Here is a 19,516-nt window from a genome sequence, read left to right as displayed (position 1 = left end):
CATGTTAGAGATTTTGTTACTTCGAATGCTGGGGACTGGAAGAATCTTTGAGGTCCCTTTGAGCGGTGACAGTCATGGATCCTCTGATTACAGTGTGATTACAGTGTGGTTTTGGCAGGGGTGGGGGGAAACCCAGAAGGTGTGAATTGTTGAGGAAGAGAGGAGGAGGCAGCTGGGGTGAGGATGGAGGGAGGGCTGGGGGTCTTGGGGTGTGAAGCCCCACCTTTGCTGTGCCCACACTGCTGATGGGGGAATTCCCACCAGAGAACACACCTGTGATTGACACAGGGGATCCAGGCCGCTTAGGTGAGGACAGGGTGGGTCTGAAACCTGAGTCCCTTCCTTGCTTCTGCCAGGACTGAGAATTCAGGTGGAAATTCCTGCTTATTTCTTCTTAAAGAAATTCCTTGAGGAACTGGAGGTGTGGCTCAGGTGGTAGAGTGACAGCCATAAGTGAAAAAGCCAAGCATGAGTGTGAGGCCCTGAGTTCAAGACCCAGTACAATACAATAATATAATACACCAAGTGCTGGTGGCTCACGCCTGTGATACTAGCTACTCAGGAGGCTGAGAGCTGAGGCGAATGGGTCAAAGCCAGCCCAGCCCAGATTAACCACCAAAAAAGCCAGAAGTGTAGCTATGGCTCCAAGTGGTAGAGTTGCTAGCCTTGAGCACAAAAGCTCAGGGACAGCACCGAGGCCCTGAGATCAAGCCCCAGGATTGGCACAAAGATAAATGAAATTAAATATTGGATATGCACACACACAGTCTAACCCCAGGGCTTGAGCAATGAGACAGGCCTAGATGTCCCTCCTTCCCTCCTAACTTCCTTCCTTCCTAACTTCCCTCCCTCCCTCCCTCCTTCCCTCCCTCCTTCCCTCCCTCCTTCCCTCCCTCCCTCCTTTCTTCCTTCCTTCCTCCCTTCCCTCCTTCCCTCCTTCCTTCCTTCTTTCCTTCCTTCCTTCCTTCCCTCCCTCCCTCCTTCCCTCCCTCCCTCCTTTCTTCCTTCCTCCCTTCCCTCCTTCCCTCCTTCCTTCCTTCTTTCCTTCCTTCCTTCCTTCCTTCCCTCCCTCCCTCCCTCCTTCCCTCCCTCCCTCCCTCCCTCCTTCCCTCCCTCCTTCCCTCCCTCCCTCCTTTCTTCCTTCCTTCCTCCCTTCCCTCCTTCCCTCCTTCCTTCCTTCTTTCCTTCCTTCCCTCCCTCCCTCCCTCTCTCTCTCCCTCCCTCCCTCCTTCCCTCCCTCCCTCCTTTTCTTCCTTTCTGGGAATGTCTAGTAAGCTGTCCCCATCTTCTGCACCTCATGTGTGCACACCCAGTCTACCTACTTACACCCTCAAATCTGTCAAGTCCCATGGTACATAGGAGGAGGAAAGGGCAAGTGATTTCTAACCAAACGTGTAACTGTAACGTGAAAGGACGTTTCTTCCTGGTGGGCAGTGGCCTCCAGGTAGAAGCTGCTACAGCAAACAGCACGTGGCCTAAGGAGTGGCACTCTGAATGTGGCCTTGCCACCCTGAAGATGCCAACACACCTGGCAAAGTTCTGTGCATCCCCCCCCCCCCTTATTTGTGATGCTGGGTATCAAACTTTAGGCCTCATGCATGCTAGGCAAGCATTCTACCACCCAGAGAAGGACAGGAGGGAGGGAGGGGAGGAAGGAGGATCTTCCCTTTGAAAGAAGAAAAAAATCTTCCCTTCTAGAAATTCAGTAGATATTGAACAAGCTGAAAACTACCTCTTTTTTTTTTAAATCCCTTGTGTCAGTCCTGAGATTCATGAGCACCTGAACGAAAGTGGTTTGCTGAGACAGCTGTCTGTGGAGAGTATTGGGGTGATATGTTGGTCTCAGGTTGAGGGGCTCCATTGCTTTCTGCCAATGTTCAGTAGACTCAGAGGAACTGGGAGCCCGACATGTAGCCTCTCCACAGCCCACACGGGCTCCCGTGGACAACCAGAGACCTAAGACCTGCCCCTGCCTCCAGCTGAGCCCTGTCTGGGGGTGCCTGTCCCACACTTGGAGCTCTGGGGGTTCATGTGTTTGCCAGCCTCTCACCTCCTCCATCTTTTCTGCGTCCTGTCCAGGGGAGATGGCATTGCTGAGTGGGGCCAGGGAGACAGAAGTGGGGGGCGTTCAGGGAGACCATTCTCCTTCCCTTCCATTCCTGCTTCTAGGCCTTAACCCTCCAGCCTCCTGACCTCCTCTCTCCTCTCTGTGGATACCTGGGAGCTGGTGGCGGGCCTGGGGGCTAGAAGGATGCTGTTGAGGCAGGCCATGACCTGGTGGAACAGGTCTCAGCCCACAGGAACAGGGCTCCCGTGCGAGTGGAGGGCAGCCAGCAAGGGTACTGTGTGAGCTGGTCACTTGCTGCCCCTCTGTGGGCCGCAGTGGTCTCATCCGTAAACGAGAACCCCGCCCCGGTGTCTGCTTGCTCTCACTGCAAGGAGCAGGTTCATGGAGCGCCTACTGTGTGCCAGCTGCTGTGCTCATAGGGGCTGGGGACCCAGCTGTGTCCTTCTCTGGGAAGCTTACCATTTAGTAAGTAAGAGACAAAATAAACAAGTAGACGAGTCATTAAAAATGGGGAGGGTTCTCGGGAACTTCACACGGGCCGGGAGTGGAGAGGGAGCCCTGAGGGCTGGGCATAAACGAACTTGAAGGGTTGCGGTGAGAGCCAGCTTCAGTCAACCGCAGAATGCTGGAGAAGTTGTGATAAATGTGCTGCTTTGTTTAGCACATTAAATAACAAGATCCAGCCGTGGGTCTAATGATGAAGGCGAGTTCAAGTTGTGACCAGCAGAAAAGATAGTTGGAGACTTGCAAGGGTTGTAATGTGATCCGTGAATATCCCAGCTTCGGCAGGCCCGGGTCACAGGTTCGGCCCAGACACCCCTGGCTTCCGTGGAGGTGAGGACACCATTGCTGGTCACAGGCCGGCTCCATGCTGAGGAGTCCCCACAGAGGCCACGCTAGCCCTCCCCATCTCTTCCCTCTTCCCTCCATTCCTCTCTCCCTTTTCTCCCTTCCTTCTTCCTTTCCCTCTCTCCCTTATTTTCCTCCTCCCTTCCCCTTCTCTCCCCTTCCCACCCTTTCTCCCTTCCTCTTTTCCTCTCTCCCTCTTTCTTCCTTCCTTCCTTCCTCCCCCTTCCCTCCTTCCTCCCCCCTCCCTCCCTTCCTCCCTTCCTCCTCTTTCTGCCTCTCTTCTTTCCTTCCTTCCCCTTCTTGCCTCCCTTTTTCCTTCCTTCCTTCCTTCCTTCCTCCCTTTTCCCCTTCCTCCCTCCCTCCCTTCTTCCCTTCCTCTCCCCCTGTTTCCCTCCCCTCTTCCTCCATGGTGTCAGGCGTAGAGGCCCGGTACTGGTGGTGGATAAGGACCTCCCCACTCAGCCACAGCCCTGGCCCTGCAGATGGCCACTCAAGGGACCACGTGAAGCCTCAGAGAGCAGGTTGCTCCAGTCCACCTTTAGTAGCTGCCGGATTGTGGCGTGGTCAGGGCTGTGGCTGCAGGGGTCCTCTGGTCTTGTGTCCTGAGTCGGCCTGACCCCTGCGTTAGCATGGCCCCTAAGCATGGAAGTGCTGGAAAGCCATGGAGGGTCAGCCATGCTGGCTGGCTGGAGAGGACAGGGGAGGACTCAGTTCTGGGGTCACCTGCCCCCAGGCTCCCCAGAAATTGCAGGTCTGCAGCTTCTGTGTCCAGAAGTCACGCAGGTACCTCTCCAGTCTGAGAGTGAGGCCCAGGTGTGTTCCATCTTTGGGTTCAGGGAGTGGGGTGCACACTGGGTCCCGGGGTGCAGCTGCTGTCTGCCCTTCTTAGCCCCCTCTGCCTCCAGGAGCCCTGGGCTCTCTGACACAACCCTGCAATGGGCTGGTGTAATCCCTGGCTGGGGCTAGAATCTCACCTGCGCAGAGCGCATCCAATCTCACTGGGCCCAACCCCGAGGGCCCCCCACCCATGACAGGTACTGTGGCCAGTACCCCAGGATCCCAGTGAGGACTGACAGGCGAGGTGGGCACACGGAACCTCCAGCCCAACAGCAAGAAGCTGTAGGGGTGTGAAGGACTGTGTGTGCGTGCGTGCGTGCATGTGTGTGTGTGTGCGTATGTGGGTGTGTGCATGTGTGTGTGTGTGTGTGTGTATGCGTGCGCGGGCAGCTCCTCCTCAGGTGCCCTTCCAGCAAACCCCTAGCCAGGGCCATGCCTGCCACTCAGCCCCAGCGCATAACACTCCCAGGGAGAAAATGCTAGATTGCAAGCAAACCTTTATCTCCTTCCTGCATGGAGGAACATGCTGGAACATTCAAGGCAGCATAGAAGTAGCCAGCAAGAGCTAGAAGAGAACATGAAGACCAGCTCAGTGTCAGAAGGCCAGAGTGCTGGGGAGCTGAGTGCTAGCCCACTTCATGTACACCTGTGATCCTAGCTGCTCTGGAGGCTGAGGATCATAGTTCAAAGCTCACCTGGGCAAGAAAGTCCATGAGATTCATATTCCAATTAACCACCCAAAGCCGGAGATGGAGCTGTGGCTCAAGTGATAGAGTGCCAGCCTTGAGCACAAAAGCTTAGGGACAGTGCCCAGGCCTTGAGTTCAAGCCCCAGGACCTACACACACACAAACACACTCTCCTCCCAGGAAAGTAGAAAAGAAGCCGATGCCGTCACTTGAGTTGGATCGTGACATGAAGTGACCACAGCAGAGGTTTCAGTCTCACTAATAATGGAAGTGAGACAAACAGAATCAAGAGAGTTTGGAGATCTCTCAGCTTGATAGACACATCGCCAGGCTGGTGACACTGGGTGATGATGCCGTAAGAGACCAGCACCCACAGACCCAGCCCAGCAGCCCCTCCCAAGCCCGCCACCGCTCCCCGCTTCTTGCAATCTATTCTGAGGAAATAACTCGAGATGCAGACCGAGATTTTTCTGAACAGAAGGTCATATTCATTTCATTCTGAATGGCTAAAAAAAAAAGTATTATTATTTTAAAAGCTTTTCCCCTCTCAGGAATTTTGAATGGAGTCTTTGGAGCCAAGTGTCTATCTAAAAATAGAACAGAGTTCTGGAAATAACAGTTGTGCCTACAAAGTAAAATGGCTACAGCTCCCAGACCCGTCCTTTTCCAGTTCCAATGTGCACAGCAGTAAGAAATTAGCCACAAAATCAGGACACAGACAAATAGAAGATGAGGCCTCTACAGTGAGACACTTGCTTTTCTCTAACTGTTTAAAAAAAAAAAAAAAAAAAAAAACCAACAAGGAAGTTTAAGCCAGGTGCTGGTGGCTCAACCTGCAATCCTAGCTACTTAGGAGGCTGAGATCTGAAGATAGGGGTTCAAAGCCAGACCAGGCAGGAAAGTTCATGAGGCTCTTACCTCCAGTTAAGCACCTCCCCCACCCAAAAAAAAGCCAGAAGTGGAGCTGTGTGTCAAGTGGTAAAGTGCTAGCCTTGAGCAAAGCTCAGGGACAGCATCCAGACCCTGAGTTCAAGCCCCAGAACTGGCATCAAAAAAAAATCAAGGAAGTTTTAATAACATGGCAGAGTCCTTCTGATGTGTTGAATGAAAAAAATGGCAGGAAAAAAAACCATTTTATACTCTTGCAGCTACGTAAAACAATTACCTGTGGTAATGGTGTTGATCTCTGGCTAGTAGAACTTGGGTGGAACTTTCTTCTTTATGGATTTTTGTTTTGTTTTGTTTTGCCAGTGCTGGTTTTGACTCAGGGCCTGCGCACTGTCCCTGTGTTTCTTTTATTCAAGGCTCACACTCTACCACTTGTGCCACAGTGCCACTTCCAGCTTTTTCTGTGTATATGGTTCTGAGGAATGGAACCCAGGGCTTCATCCATGCTAGGCAAGCACTCTACCACTGAGCCACCTTCCCAGCCCCTTCTTTATGAACTTAATTTGTTTATGTTTTCTGTATTCTTGGATTTTTCTACAAAAGTCAGTTAGTTTTAGAAAAATACACACACACACACATATGCATACCTGCAGCCCTTTTTCCTCCCACCCCAAAATCATATGGATTTCTCAATAGAAAGAACAGCTCTGAAAAAAAGAAGGAATAAAGCGAAGGGGGGGGGGTGGGGGAACGTGGGGAAAGGGGACAGAATCCTTACCAGATCTCCAGGAACCTTGAACATCAAGTTCAGCAGCTTGGGCTGGGAAGGTGGCTCAGTGGTAGAGCGCTAGCCTTGAGCTGAAGAGCTGAGGGACAGGGCCCAGGCCCAGAGTTCAGGCCCCAAGACTGGACCCCCCAAAAAAAAAAAGTTCAGCAGCTTGACCTTCACCCCGAGCCCCCTCTTCCATCAGGGCTGGGAGGGGAGAGACCTGGCCTTCCTGCAGATACCAGGCCCTAACCTCCTGCCTTTATCCCCCAGGAAAGAGCTTCACGCTGACCATCACCGTGTTCACCAACCCCACTCAAGTGGCCACCTACCACCGAGCCATCAAGGTCACTGTGGATGGACCCCGGGAGCCCCGACGTAAGTGCCGCCACGCCCCAGGCCAGGGCAGAGGGGTGCCCTTGGCCCCTGGCACACTGCTGGGGTCTCCAGCCTCCACGTCTACTGCGGCCGGGCCCTCTGGTCCTCGCCCCTGGGTGGAGAGGACAGTGGGGGGGGGGGGTTGTGGCAGAGCCAGGTGGGTAGCCCACCTCTCCTTTGGGTAACTGTGCCCAGGGGCAGCAGCGTCGGGTGCGCGGGACTCTGGGGGTGTTTGGAATGATGACTGCACCAGGGTCACTCTGCACCAGCTTCTCCCGCTCATGGCTGAGGATGACGGGTGGAGGGCAGTGGGCAGTAGGCTGTGCTGCCCTGTGAGGCCAGCTCCCTGGAGCGTGGGACTGGCTCATGTGTGTATTAAACACCTACTATGCCGGTCATCCCCTGTCTTAAGAGTCCGTATCTGGTTCCTTCTGCCTGGGGAAGGCCTGGAGTAAGAGGGAGGGGACGGGAACACAGGATGGGAGGGAAGACCAGGCAGCCAGCGCCGACGCTCTGCTTCCGGAAGCATCCAGAGCTGGTCACAGGCGCTCAGCCTGTGTGCCAGAGCCAGCCGGTCCCTCGCTTGCTCTCTCTGATCCTCGAAGAGACAGAAAAAAATTCTCACCTATTACTGCACAGGACCCTGTAACCGGGAGCCAAAGGGGGACCTCGCTCCTGGGGTGAGAGCTCCCCTCCTGAGGAGCCAGGTGCCTGGGGGGCCCTCACGCCATGCTGTGGGGGGCTGCCGTGGGCTGCGGGCTCCCCGAGGGAGCACTGCTGGTACTGAGCAGGTCTGGGCAGGAGAGCCACACAGAGGGGTGGCTGTGCCAGAGCCACATGGGAGACGGGCCCCCTGGCAGTGAGGGGCCTGGCTCTCCATCCTCCTGGTTTCTGGCCCCTCCTCATGGCTGGGCACTGGCTTGCGTGGCTTTGGGGTGATCCCCTCCTGACCACCAGGGGCCACATCCCCTGGGCCCGGGCTCTGCCATCAGCCAGTAGGCAGCGTCCCTCATCACCAAAGTACTTGCTCTAGCCAAACTCCTTCCTGCTGGGACCCCACGATCCAGCCCTGGGGATCGATGGCCCCTGGCCAGCTCTGCCTCCTTTCTGCCTCAGTGTTGCCCTTTGTGAGCCAGGTCTGTGAGCCCAGCAACCGGAAGATAGGGATGGCCGGAAGACATTGTCATCCACAGGCCTCGGGTGCAAAGCCCCAATCCTGAGGCAGCCTGGCTGTTGGACCTCAGACAAGTCACCTCTGCCTCAGTTTTCCTACCTCAAAACTGGGTTTAATCTGGCTGCTCCCTGGGAGTGCCATTATGAGGAGAGAGAGGTTGAGGTGTGCAGTTCTTACAGGGGAGCTGACAAGTGACAGTGTGCATGGCCGGCACTGTGTGACCTTGGGAGAATCTCTGACCCCGCTGGGCCTCAGCCTTCTTTTTTTTTTTTTTGGTCAGTTGTGGGCCTTGAACTCTGGGCCTGGGTGCTGTCCCTCAGCTCTTCAGCTCAAGGTGAACGCTCTACCACTTGAGGCACAGCGCCACTTCTGGTTTTCTGGTGGTTTATTAAGAGTTTCATGGCCTTTCCTTCCCCAGGCTGGCTTTGAACTGGGATCCTCAGATCTCAGCCTCCTGAGTAGCTAAAATTACAGGCGTGAGCCACCGGCTCAGCCTCTTCTTTCATGAGGGGTGACCCCACCCACCCTGTAGGCCTGGGCATCGTGGCTGCCTGTGGAGGGCAAATGGACTCCAGCCCCGGCCTGGCCTTCAGTCGGGATTGAGACACCGCCTGCACTCGGACGCAGAGGCGGCTGTGCGGCCGCTCTTCCCTGCACAGTCCTGGGCTCTGGGCCGTGGGCAGCCCCAGGAGGATCAGGGCAGAGCCGCTCGCGCACGCTCTGGACACCCTCCGCTCCATCTGGGGCTCTGGGAGGAGTGGCCGCTTAGAAAGCCGGTCTAGAACGTAGGATGGCTCCTGTGACGGTGTCGGGTGCTGTGGGAGTCAGCGAGGTTTCCGTAGGCCGGGCTGGCCGGCCCTTTGGGAGCCCCTGGTCCCTGTGCTTGCTCCCCATCTCCTCTCCAAGCTTTCCCTGCTTTGCACCCAGCTGTGGGTAAGGTGGGTGGGACAGGCTGGTCCCGGGAGCCCAGGGGAGGACACCCCAGGGTCCCTGAGGCCCGCGGCGTGTCCCTGGCTGGGTAGCTCCCCTCTGATGCCTTCCTTGCAAAGTGTGCCCAAGCCCAGCCTGCAGCCAAGCGGCCACGACCTGACGCTGGCGTGGTGGCCTCCTGCCTGTGTGGCCTGGTGTCTCTGAGTGGCTGGGGCTGGTGATTGCTGAGCTGGATTCAGGGCTGGGGGGGAGCGAGAGTGCCCACAGTTTGGAAATGGAGAACCCCATCTGTAGGCTTAGCAGATGCTGGTGCTGACAGCCTGGCACCCAGCTTCCAGGTCCTTCTGGAGACTCACCCCATTCAGGCCACCCCCCTCCTGCCCAGCACACTCCAGCGCTTCCCACCTTCTGAGGTGTGGGCTTCACGCCTGGGATTGCTCATTGCTCCGCTCCCGTCTCCATTTTGCCAAGCACTCTGTGCTAGGCTCAGTGTGTATTTGAGGAATACCCAGAGTAAACAAATAAGTAGTCAGTTTAGCTTCAGGTAGTGAGAAGTCCAGTAGAGGCCAGCAGATGTACAAGGAGTCTGGAGCGGTCAGAGCTATCTACCTCGCTTCCCACCCCCCACCCCAAGAGGCTGGGGGCGGAGGAGGCCCAAGGGCAGCTAGGTGGCAGCAGGGTGGTTGTAACATGGACTGAGCGCAGCTGCAGCAGGGCTGGGCTCTGGTTCCAGGTGTGTAGAAGGAAGCCTAGGAAAGGGTGCCAGGCTGTGGGGGGCTGCTGCCCTGCCCCCACCATCCTGGAGCGCTCCGAGGGGTGCAGGCCAAGGGGAGCCCGTCCGGCAGGCGGGAAGGGGTTAACCTCAGACCTCCCTGTGCGGCAGTCCGGGCTGGCACTCTAATCAAGGCCAGGCCTGGAAGCCCCGGTTGCAGACCTGGGAGGGAGCGGCTGCCTCTCCCTCCTTGCTGGCCCCCCGCCAGCCCGCTTCCCTGGCTGGCCACCGCTGGCTTTCATCTGCTCACAGGGGGCCGATTCACGGCAGACCACCCCGGGCCAGTGCCGGCTACCTCCGTGCACGCGGCTGGTTGGAGTGCATGCGGCGTAAATCTCCTGACACCGCAGAGGGCCGGCGCCCAGCCGCCAGCCTTGGGCCAGCAGGGTGCACAGTGGCGCTGTGTCTGGGCCGCAGAGGTTGCTGAGCGGCTGCAGGCGGCCAAGGGCCGGGTGATTGGGGCTTGACCCGGAGCCGGCCTCTTGCCAGCCACAGCCCAGGGGCCCCTCCTCTCCTGGGCAGCTCCAGACCTGAGGTTGACTCTCTGAGGCCTTCACGGTCCTACAGGTTGGAGGGAGGGGGGGAATGGCTGGGCCTGAGGGAGCTCCAACCTGGGCCCTGCACTGAATCTCTGGGTGCGGACGTGACCCTGAGAGGCTGGCAGGTGACCCTGCGAGGCTGGCAGGTGGCTGTCTGCTGCTCAGGCAGTGGAGAGGAGCTGCTCCCCGGCGAGCAGCTGGTCCGGAGGCCTTCCCTGCAGGCCTGTGTACTTCTCAACCCTGTCCTTGCCTTGGGGTCCCAGTGTGTGATCCCTACTCTACCCAGGACCACCAGGGCATGACGGCTGCCTCTCAGGGGCCTGGGACCACTGGGTGCTTGGTAGGGCAGGCTGGGCTGTGTCCTCTATGCAGGAGGGACCTGGGCGCTCCCCGACATGGTGCCTGGGAGTTGGTTGTCTGTGATCTGAGCCCCACCAGCAGGCAGGTGAGGCCCACAGACCCAGGACGGCTTTCCCCTGGTGGTGTCCGTCTTGACTCCACTTTTCAAAAGCTTGTGATCCGTCCACCAGCCAGTCCACCTGCACAGGGTCAACCAGGGCGCTGACCACCTTGTAGATGTGGCAACTCCTGCTCCTCGTGGAGAGCCTCCCCTCCCCCTTGCCCCATGGACAGCAGCCCTCCGCCCTGCCACCAGGCTGAGCCTTGCACCATGAGGAGGTCCAGATTTTTCTGAGCAGGGCGGCAGAGAAAGTGGGGTACCTCCCTTGGGCCTGGGGATCCTCAGTTTTTTATCTATAGAGAGGGGGTGCAGAGGCCCTTCCTCTCACTGAGAGAGGCAGAAGGGGAAGTAGAGGGAGTGGAGCTGGCATGGGGGACGCTAGCACTCAGGGGGCTTCAGGACCTCTGGATGGGGGGGTGGGGGGCTCTTCAGCAGGCCCCAAGAACAAGGCAACATTCCTGGCAGAGTGGCTGCCTCCTTCCGCCAGTCTGACCAGCATTGGATTCTTGTGATTTTAAGTCTGGGACTTTCTGAGAAGGGACTTGGAGCACTACCTGTACAGTAGGGAAACTGAGTCACTGAGGGCAGAAGGGCAGCGCACCAGGTGACCTGTGACCGGCTCCTGCTGTGGTACGCCGATGAGAGAGGCCTCTTCTGTAGCCCATCTCCTCGGGCACGGGCTCTTCCGTTGGTCTGACTCCTCATGTGAGTGCCCGGCCCAGGGCACTGAGACTCTCGGGCGCCTGGCCACGTGGGACAGCCGGACACCCCTTTTCCCCTCCCTGGTGGAGGCTCCAGCTCTCCACAGACAAAGGGAAGCGATTGTCATGTGCTGAGGCAGCCCCTCCCCCAGGAAGCCACCTTCCCAAGGGCAAAGCAGCAGGGGCCGGAGGGGGGACCTCCCCCTCACTGGCATAGCCCAGGCCAGGCCAGCCATGCAGCAGCATCCTGGGACCTTTGTTGGCCTTATCTGAACCATAGGGGCTGGAAAGGAAGTGTCAGGAGCACTGGACATGGAGTCCTAGAGCTGAGTATGAATGCTGCCCTGCTCGCTGGGCTCTGTTACAGAGATGTCACCATGGTGGCTCAATGTCTGTGTCCCTGAGCAGGAGCAGGGTGCGGAGGTGACCGTGGGGAAGCGCACAGAGGCTGCGAGACCAGGACTCCGCGGGCTGGCGCTGTGATGGGCGCAGCAGCCCGGGAGAAGCGGACTGGGACTTGAGCCAGGCCGCCCTTCTCAAACCCCATGCTGCGTGTGATCCGCCTTGCTTCCGTGTGTGTGTGTGTGTGTGTGTGTGTGTGTGTGTGTGTGTGTGTGTGCGCGCGTGCATGCAGGGTGTAAACACCTCGGCGCAGGCTGGGTTTGGCAGCTTTCAGCAGCCCCACTGCCCGCGTGGCGCTTGTGGTTCACTGAGATGCCCAGATCCTTCACACCCAAGCCCTTGTGAGGCCGCTGCGAGGCTCCACCGCCATCCGGCCGGCTTCCTGCCTGTTGAGATGACTCTGAATTCTCTGTCCCATCTCCCTGCCATTTCCAGTGGCCTCAGCCCGGCAGCCACATTTCCTCCCAGCCCTGGCAGAGGTGGCACTGAGCCGGGAACAGGAAAGCAGCCAGCAGGGGCCCATGGCGTCTGGGCGGCCCGAGCCCGTGCCCCCTATGAAACTGCCTCTCTACCTGCCGCAGCCCCTCCCCTCCCTCGGGCCTCCCTGACCGGCCTCCCACGGCCCCAGCGCCCGAGCCCACTTTCTCTCCCTTGTCACCAGGAGGCTCGGTGGCGGCAGCGGGAGCCGGGTGGTCTCGGGGCTCCTGTGGGTCCCCGCACCGCCCCTGCGGCTCTCGGATGCCAGGCAAACCCAGGCGTGGGTGTGGGGAGCAGAGATACCTGGATTCTGCGTGTGCTTTTTTTTTTTCCTCCTTGGTGGTACTGGGGGTTTGAACTCAAGACTTTGCACTCCAGCCCGCTACATCCCCTCCTTGAAAGAAACTCGGCCCCCTCTGGGACCCTGGCTCTGCCCCCCCCCCAGCTTGGCCCCCTCTGAGGCCCTGGCTCTGCCCCCTGGAGACACCTGTGACGTCACACTTAGGCCGTGCTCACTTGTCTACCCCACAGGCGTCGTGAGACTCCGTGGGCCCCCGCCTGCTCCTCTCCTCTCTGTCTAGAAAACCCCTCGTCGCAGTAGACCCAGGCCTCTCCGTTGGTAGCTCTCTTTGGAGACCGTGGAGGCAGAACTGGCCATTGGCTCACGGCTAGACTCCAGGAGTGTGCAGCCGCCATGGGCTCTGGACAACCCCAGATCCCAGTGTAGATGGGGCCGCTCCTGGGAGCCATGCAGAACCAAAGGGGACGTTTGCACCAGACCAGGCGTCCATTCAGAGAGGAACAGGGGTCATCACCCCTCCAAGAGAGGAAAAGCCAAGAACAAGGCTCTCTAATGGCACGGCCATCCCTGCAGTGTTCATCAAGCTCCAAAGAGAGCCAAGTCATTACATAGTGACACCATTCTAGAAGATTCCATGAGAGGTTTCCTCTTTATTTTTCACAAACACACAATCACAGACATACTAAGCGGGGGGACCCCAGGCTGCCATGGTGCTTTGATTTTGGTAAACGCAGTTTGCTTGTGAGTGCAGGATGAGTAGCTGGGAGGGTGGGGGGCACAGGCTGAGGTCAGCCCCCCCCCCGGCTTCGTGGGCCATGCAGAGGCAGGAAGCACTGGCTCCCCAGTGTCCTCCCAGGCCGGGCACGCTGGCCCTGGACCCCTGCTTTCAGCTCCTCGCCCCGGTGCCGCGCCTCCGCCTGGCGTCTGCCGCCACAGGGGTGGGATGGATGCCGGGCCGGCTCAGCGTGAGCAGCCTGCCTCCTTCCCCAGGGCCTCTCATTTTCCCCGCAGACCAGGTAAAGGGGGGTCCTGGCTGTGGGGCAGCACCCTCCCGGCCTCCCTGCCTTCCTAGAGCCTCCAAGGGCCACTTTCCCAGGCTTGTTGCCTCAGTTTCCCCTCTGTTGTGGGAGTTGACAGACTTGGAGCTGAGCCCTGACTTTGCGCACAATGACTGCTCCCTGCCTGTGACCAGGAGCCTGTGGTGTCAATCCTATCCATGTCCGCAGGGGACACCCCGGGGAGGGGGCATTAACCACCATTCTGCATTCAGAAAGTCTGGGAACCTCAGGGGAGGTTGGTGGTGATCCCAGGGTTCTCCCCACAGAGGTCTAAGGTTAGACCTCAGGAAGGACTTCCCAGCAGAGCGAGACATCGTATCCCCTGAGACTCCAGGAAAGCAGTGGTTGATGAGCTGTGTGTGCTCCGCAGGGCACCGGCAGAAGCTGGAAGACCAGACCAAGGCCTTCCCCGACCGCTTTGGGGACCTGCGCATGCGGGTGACCCCCAGCACGCCTAGCCCCCGTGGCTCGCTCAGCACCGCCAGCCACTTCAGCAGCCAGGCCCAGACCCCGGTCCAAGGTATGGAGCAGGGGAGGGCTGGGGGGAGGAGGGCTGGAGGGGGGGCGGGGGACGCAGGCCGGGGCCCTTCCCAGAGCCAGCCAGGCCCAGCCAGAACCCTCCTGGCTTGCAGGTGTCCCCTGGGACCACAGAAACACCCCTCCCCACCTCAGCCTGAGTCCCCTGGGACGCGTGGGGTTAAGCCAGTATTCCCATTGGCTGCCCAGCCTGCCCTGCCCTCCAGGAGGCTGCATGCAGCTGGTACGCAGGCTGGGGCAGGTGGTCAGCCGCAGGTCTGACCCCTGGCTGGGAGACGGGCTGGCACTGTGCCCTGGGCCAGGCCCTCTCCTCCCCCCAGCCTGAAGGCCCCTGAGGCAGACGAGGGGCCCTGCCCGGCCCTTGTCACGCGCTCCACGCGGGGTGTCCTCGTGGTAGGGGCTTGGCGATGCCCGTTCTAACTGGGCCCTGGGTGGGGAGAGCTCCCCACCCAGAGCTCCACGTCTCCTCCAGAGACGTGGAATGTGAGACTCCGCTTTCCAGCACTCAGGTGCTGTGGGTGGGGTTCAGCCTCCGGAGATGGGCGGTGCCCCTTATTTGGCTCATGCCACCCCCGCCCAGGAACTGCTCCCCTTCTGACCCCCACCCAGGCCATCACGCCCAGTCTCCCTGGGCAGAGCCAGGTCTAGTGGGGAGTGGGGCCCAGCCAGGGACACCCCCGAATATCCAGCCCCGGAGTGAACCGCGGCTTCCGCTCCTCCAGCTCTGTGCAGGGAGAGGCCACCCGGCCTTCTCAGCTGGCGTGGTGTGGGGGTCAGGGCCCTCGGGGGCCGGAGCAGGCAGAGTTTCTGCTTGTCGCTGGGCTGGAGGAGAGGAGACGGCATTTCGCTGTCCGCAGGGCCTTGCTGGGAGCCCTGGCTCTGCCTTGCGCTGTGATCTCAGACAAGTCACAGAACCTCTCTGAGCCTCAGGCCTCTCTGCCACAGGGGGCTTGAGCAGGCTGCCCTTGCCCCTGGGGAGCAGCTCTGCCTCCAGGCTCTGGCCCGGGGATCCCCCTGGGTGCCTGTTAATAGCTTTGAACCCCTGGCTTTGGTCACTGGCAGCAAAGTCAAAGCCCAGCTCCTCTGAGCCCCCTCCCCCGCCCCAGCCTCCACAATGGGGGCTTCTCACCACTCAAAGGGCCCATTCAGCCACCATGTAGCAGCCGGGCCCGATCGCAGAAGAAAATAAACATTTCCTGCACTGTTGGGATTGGCTGCTGGACAGCAGCGGCCCGGGCAGCTCGGGTTTCCTGGGGCAGTGGCCGGGGGTGGGCGCGGGACTGCGGAAGCGGCCGGGGGTCTGGGGAGTGCCCGAGGTAGGTACTTCCCAAGTATATGGAGGGGGCTGGGGAGACGGCAGGCCCGGGTCCTCCACTTCAGGGCCTCCTGCCCACTCTGGGGTCCTTCGTCAGGTGGGCAGAATCCCTCTCTGCCCTGCCCCCGGTGGGCTTGGGCTTCCTCTTCCTGGGGTGTCTGGGGACAGCAGGCATCAAGGCTTTTCACCAGCCAGGACCAGAGACCCGAGGAGAACAGGTGTTCCCCAAGGTCAGCTAGCACTCAGGCCGAGATGAGGCAGCTGGAGGCCATCCAAACCCCACCATGGCCAGCAGGGCCCGACCAGGACTGGCACAGGCTTCACTGGGCCAGAGGATGCCGCTTGGCTGGTCTTCAGCGTCCTCCCCTGGCCCTCCGCCCTTGACGGGTAGAGACCGTGGGGCTGGGCCAGGCAGGCATCACCTGAGCCCCACCGCAGCCAGAGTACAGGGGTCGGGACCTCACCTTCCAGGGTCCTGAGTGGCATCGTGTCTGCAGCAACGACTGCGCTGTGCCCAGCTCCACTGGAAACCTGTGGGGACTTGATTCTTACTAACTGGTGTCGCCCCCGGGAAGTAGATGCTCGGAGAGTAGATGCTCAAGGATGCACAGCTAGTGACGGTCAAACGCGGGTAGCTGTCTTGCTCCAGAAGCCACATGGCTGGGCAGATAGATGATGGGGTTTTGCCCTAGATCCCTCACGCTCGCTGTCTCTGGGCCTTGCGTGTTCCCACTCACGTGGTGAGACTCAATGCTGTGGTTACAAAAGTGTGGGTGCAGGCTGTGATGCTCTCAGGCTGCACTGGGCTGGCATGGGAGGGCCTGGGGGCAGGAGGCTGCTGAGCTGTGCCGCGCCCCCTCACTCATGCCCACCCCCCCCACCCCCGCGGCGAGTTCACAACTGCCTGTTCACTCCCCACAGTCCTCCCTCACCACCTCGATGGTGTCTTCAGAAGAGGGGGTGCAGCGCCTCCTAAAGGCCCTTTCACACCCACGTCCAGCCCTTGCACCCTGTCTTCAGCCTGCCCCTGCCTGCCAGGCTGGGTGGAAAGGGGCAGCGCCGGGACCCCAAGGCCCCCCTCCAAAGAGGCCCTGGGGTGTCCCGGGCTGCCCCTGACTCCCTCCTTGTGTCCCCAGGCACCTCGGACCTGAACACCTTCCCGGACCCCCGCCAGTTCGACCGCTCCTTCCCCGCGCTGCCCACCCTCACCGAGAGCCGCTTCTCCGACCCCAGGATGCATTACCCAGGTGCCATGTCAGCTGCCTTCCCCTACAGCGCCTCTCCCTCGGGCACCGGCCTGGGCAGCCTGGGCGTGGCGGGCATGCCAGCCGCCAGCCGCTTCCACCACACCTACCTCCCGCCGCCCTACCCCGGGGCCCCGCAGAGCCAGAGCGGCCCCTTCCAGGCCAACCCTGCGCCCTACCACCTCTACTACGGCGCCTCCTCGGGCTCCTACCAGTTCTCCATGGTGGCCACAGGCAGTGGTGAGCGCTCGCCCACCCGCATGCTGGCCTCCTGCCCCAGCAGCGCCGCCTCCGTGGCCGCGGGCCACCTCATGAACCCCGGCTTGGGCCAGGCGGACGGCGTGGAGGCCGACGGCAGCCACAGCAACTCGCCCACCGCCCTGAGCACGCCGGGCCGCATGGACGAGGCTGTGTGGCGGCCCTACTGACCGCCCGCCGTGCGGACCCCAGCCCTCCGCGCGGCGACCCTGCGCCCACAGGACTCGGGTCGCAGAGGTTCCCGTGGCAGCCCGGCCTCACGGATGTACTGACGTCCCCAAGACACTGCCCAGCCCAGACCCTCCGCCTCTCCTCCGGCCGCCGCCCAGCTGGGAAGAAGCCAGGGAACCCCTGTGGTCTGCGCACCACCTGAAGCTCCATGGGCCATGCCCACCCTCTGCATTGACACTCACTGAGTCAGAACTGGAAGCCCCTCCACCCCCCCCCACCCGGTACCGGATCCTCTCTCTGTGGAGGGGGTGAGGGCACCCCCAGACAATCCTCTGCCTGCCCCCTAGCACCTGCCAGCCCACAGCAGACCCGCGCGGCCCCTGTCCCGGGCCCTCTACGTGCCTCCCAGACCCTACTGCTCCTCCCGCCTGCCCCACAGGTCTCCCTGGAAGGTCTGACCCATGCCATTTTTGAGAGAGAACTTGAAGGCCAGACAGGTCCCAGCAGAAAGGGGACGTCCCTGTCCCCTCGCTCTCTGGAGCTGTAGCTCTCACCCGCAGCCTCCAGACCCCTGCGCTCGCCTCTCCACCCTGTTCTTCACTCCACAAGCCAACGTGAACCAAAACCAGTTTTTAAAACTGATTTCAGGAAAAGCAGCTTCACCAGACATTTTGAAACTAGGCCTCTTACAGATAAAAGCTCTCTGACTGTGAGCAGCCCACTGCCGGGACCCCCACCTCCCTCCCCAGACTCACGTTTCTACATGCAGGCGACCGAGGGAGGCACCTGACCATCGTGGCCCAGGGGCTCAGGCTGGGGGTCCTGTCTCAGTTCTAGTCCTGGAAAGCCCAGGAGAGATCACCAGGGCTGGCCAGGCTCCGTGGCTGTGGAAATCTCCCCTCAGTATTCCTCAGTGAGGGCCACCATGCCACCCCCAGCTGTGATCACAGCCACGTTACGAGCCTGGCAGGCTGGGGGCCTGTGATCCCTGCACACCTCTCCTGCTGTAGTTTGCTCTTGTCCTGCCCTCCCTGGGCAAAGCAATGGCTGCCTCTTTAACTTAGTGGCTGGGGTGACCTGCGGGCTCTCTGGCCCCTTCTCAGGAAGCAGTTGCAAGTCCACTGCCCTCTTGCCTGCGCTACTCCCAGTCTGTGCTGTGACCTGGGCCAGGACAGCCAGGGAGGCATCTGGGTTCCTGATACCCAGCACTTTGTAGCCCACCCTAGAAGAAATGACTACCCCTTCCTGGTACCTAAGCCCTGGTGGGACAGGAAGTAAAATTCCCCCTCCCCCTCAGGCCTGACAGTATCAGCAGCTGGGCTGGTAAAAATGGGTCCTTATTTGCAAGGCTGCTTTAAAGTCATGGTAGGCCAGTGCACTGAATAGGAAACACCAGAGAGCAAAAAGTTCTGACACAGTGTTGCTGTGAGCAGTTCGGATCCTCCGTGGCTTTGTCCGGAAGCCGCTTGGAGCCCAGGGGAAGGGAGGGTGGAACTGCTTTGCACTAGCGTCTGCTTGGTGTGTTTCTGATGCACAACTTGCTTGTACAGTAAATGTCTTCTGTACTATTTAACTGTAAAGTGGAATTTTGACCGATTTGTTACAATAATATAAACTGAATGTGTTGAAGGATCCTGTGCCAGGTTTCAGGGTTATGTGCCTGAGGGATGGGCAGAAGACCTCCTGCCCAGGAGACGAAGCGGTGCCTGGGGCGGGGGCAGGGCTGAGCCTGCTGTGACAGAGATGCTCTGCCATCCAGCCAGAGATCGCGGCCCAGGGACAGCTGGAGAGATCCCCTCCCCCCGCACGCGTGCACAGGACCCCAGATGAACATCAGAGAGGTCACAGAGGAGGAAGCGCGCGGCAGGGCACTGACTTCCTACCAGAGGCAGAGGTGGAAGTGACAGCAGGCCATGCAGATGTCCCTCCAGGTTTGGATTCCAGGGGGTGACAGGTTGGGAAGTCGGGCCACAGCCCCACAACTGCCTTAGCGCCCATTTTGCAGATGAGCCACCGAGGTGCCATCAAGGCGTCAGGTTCCATAGCTAGAGCTGCTCAGGGCGGAGCTGGACCACAGCCAGGAGATGGGCGTGATGGCACGGCCATGCGACCCCTCCTCCCACACCCCCAGCCTGGGCCGGGCCATGTTAGATCACGGGGTGAGCCGCCCTGGGTGGGTCCTTCACAGCCGAGATCCCTTCACAGTGGGTCTGCGCCGGATCTCCTGTAGCTATAGGATCCCTCCACAACAAGCCCTGGGCGGATCTCCCAGAGCTGCAGTGGCTCTCCTCGGTGGGCCCTGGGTGGATCGCCCTGGCATCTGCAGAGCTGACCCGGAAGCAGTGCCACCGTGCCCAATGCCCTCCTTGTATTTGTGTGTATTTGGAGTCGCCTGGTAATGAAGCCTGGCCCCCACGGCTGGCAGGAGAGCTGTGGCCTCTGGAGCCTGTGCTGAAGCTGCCAGCACCTGTACCCCACTTGCCAAGGGGCAATGGAGACCCTGTCTAGCCCAGCACCCCTGTGAGCCCGTGAGGAAGCATGCAGTACTGGCAGTGGCCTGCAGGTGGCGGTGGGTGGGGCCTGGCTGCGCAGCGGGAGTGGGGGCGGGTGTGGGGAGGGCTGCCTGAGCTGCAGAGGTATTAGAAAGAACTTCCGGTCCTCTGTCACCTTGGACAGTCCCGGAGACTCTTAACGGGGGAGCCG

General features: G+C 60.0%; 1 protein-coding gene across 1 annotated transcript in view; it reads left to right on the top strand.

Moving 5' to 3' along the window:
• Runx3 (RUNX family transcription factor 3) overlaps positions 1 to 18,445 on the top strand; it is a 46,895-nt gene extending 28,450 nt beyond the window's left edge. Inside the window, exons 4-6 of the mRNA XM_042688717.1 lie at positions 6,370 to 6,474; positions 13,659 to 13,808; positions 16,277 to 18,445. Of these exons, the coding sequence (XP_042544651.1) occupies positions 6,370 to 6,474; positions 13,659 to 13,808; positions 16,277 to 16,812 (791 nt within the window). The 3' untranslated portion in view covers positions 16,813 to 18,445. The remainder of the gene's footprint in view (positions 1 to 6,369; positions 6,475 to 13,658; positions 13,809 to 16,276) is intronic.
• Positions 18,446 to 19,516: the final 1,071 nt, after the last annotated feature.

This window comes from Dipodomys spectabilis, unplaced genomic scaffold (assembly GCF_019054845.1).
Source record: "Dipodomys spectabilis isolate Male_0828 unplaced genomic scaffold, ASM1905484v1 ptg000118l, whole genome shotgun sequence".
NCBI classification, from domain to species: domain Eukaryota; kingdom Metazoa; phylum Chordata; class Mammalia; order Rodentia; family Heteromyidae; genus Dipodomys; species Dipodomys spectabilis.
This window is presented reverse-complemented; position numbering and strand designations above follow the sequence as displayed.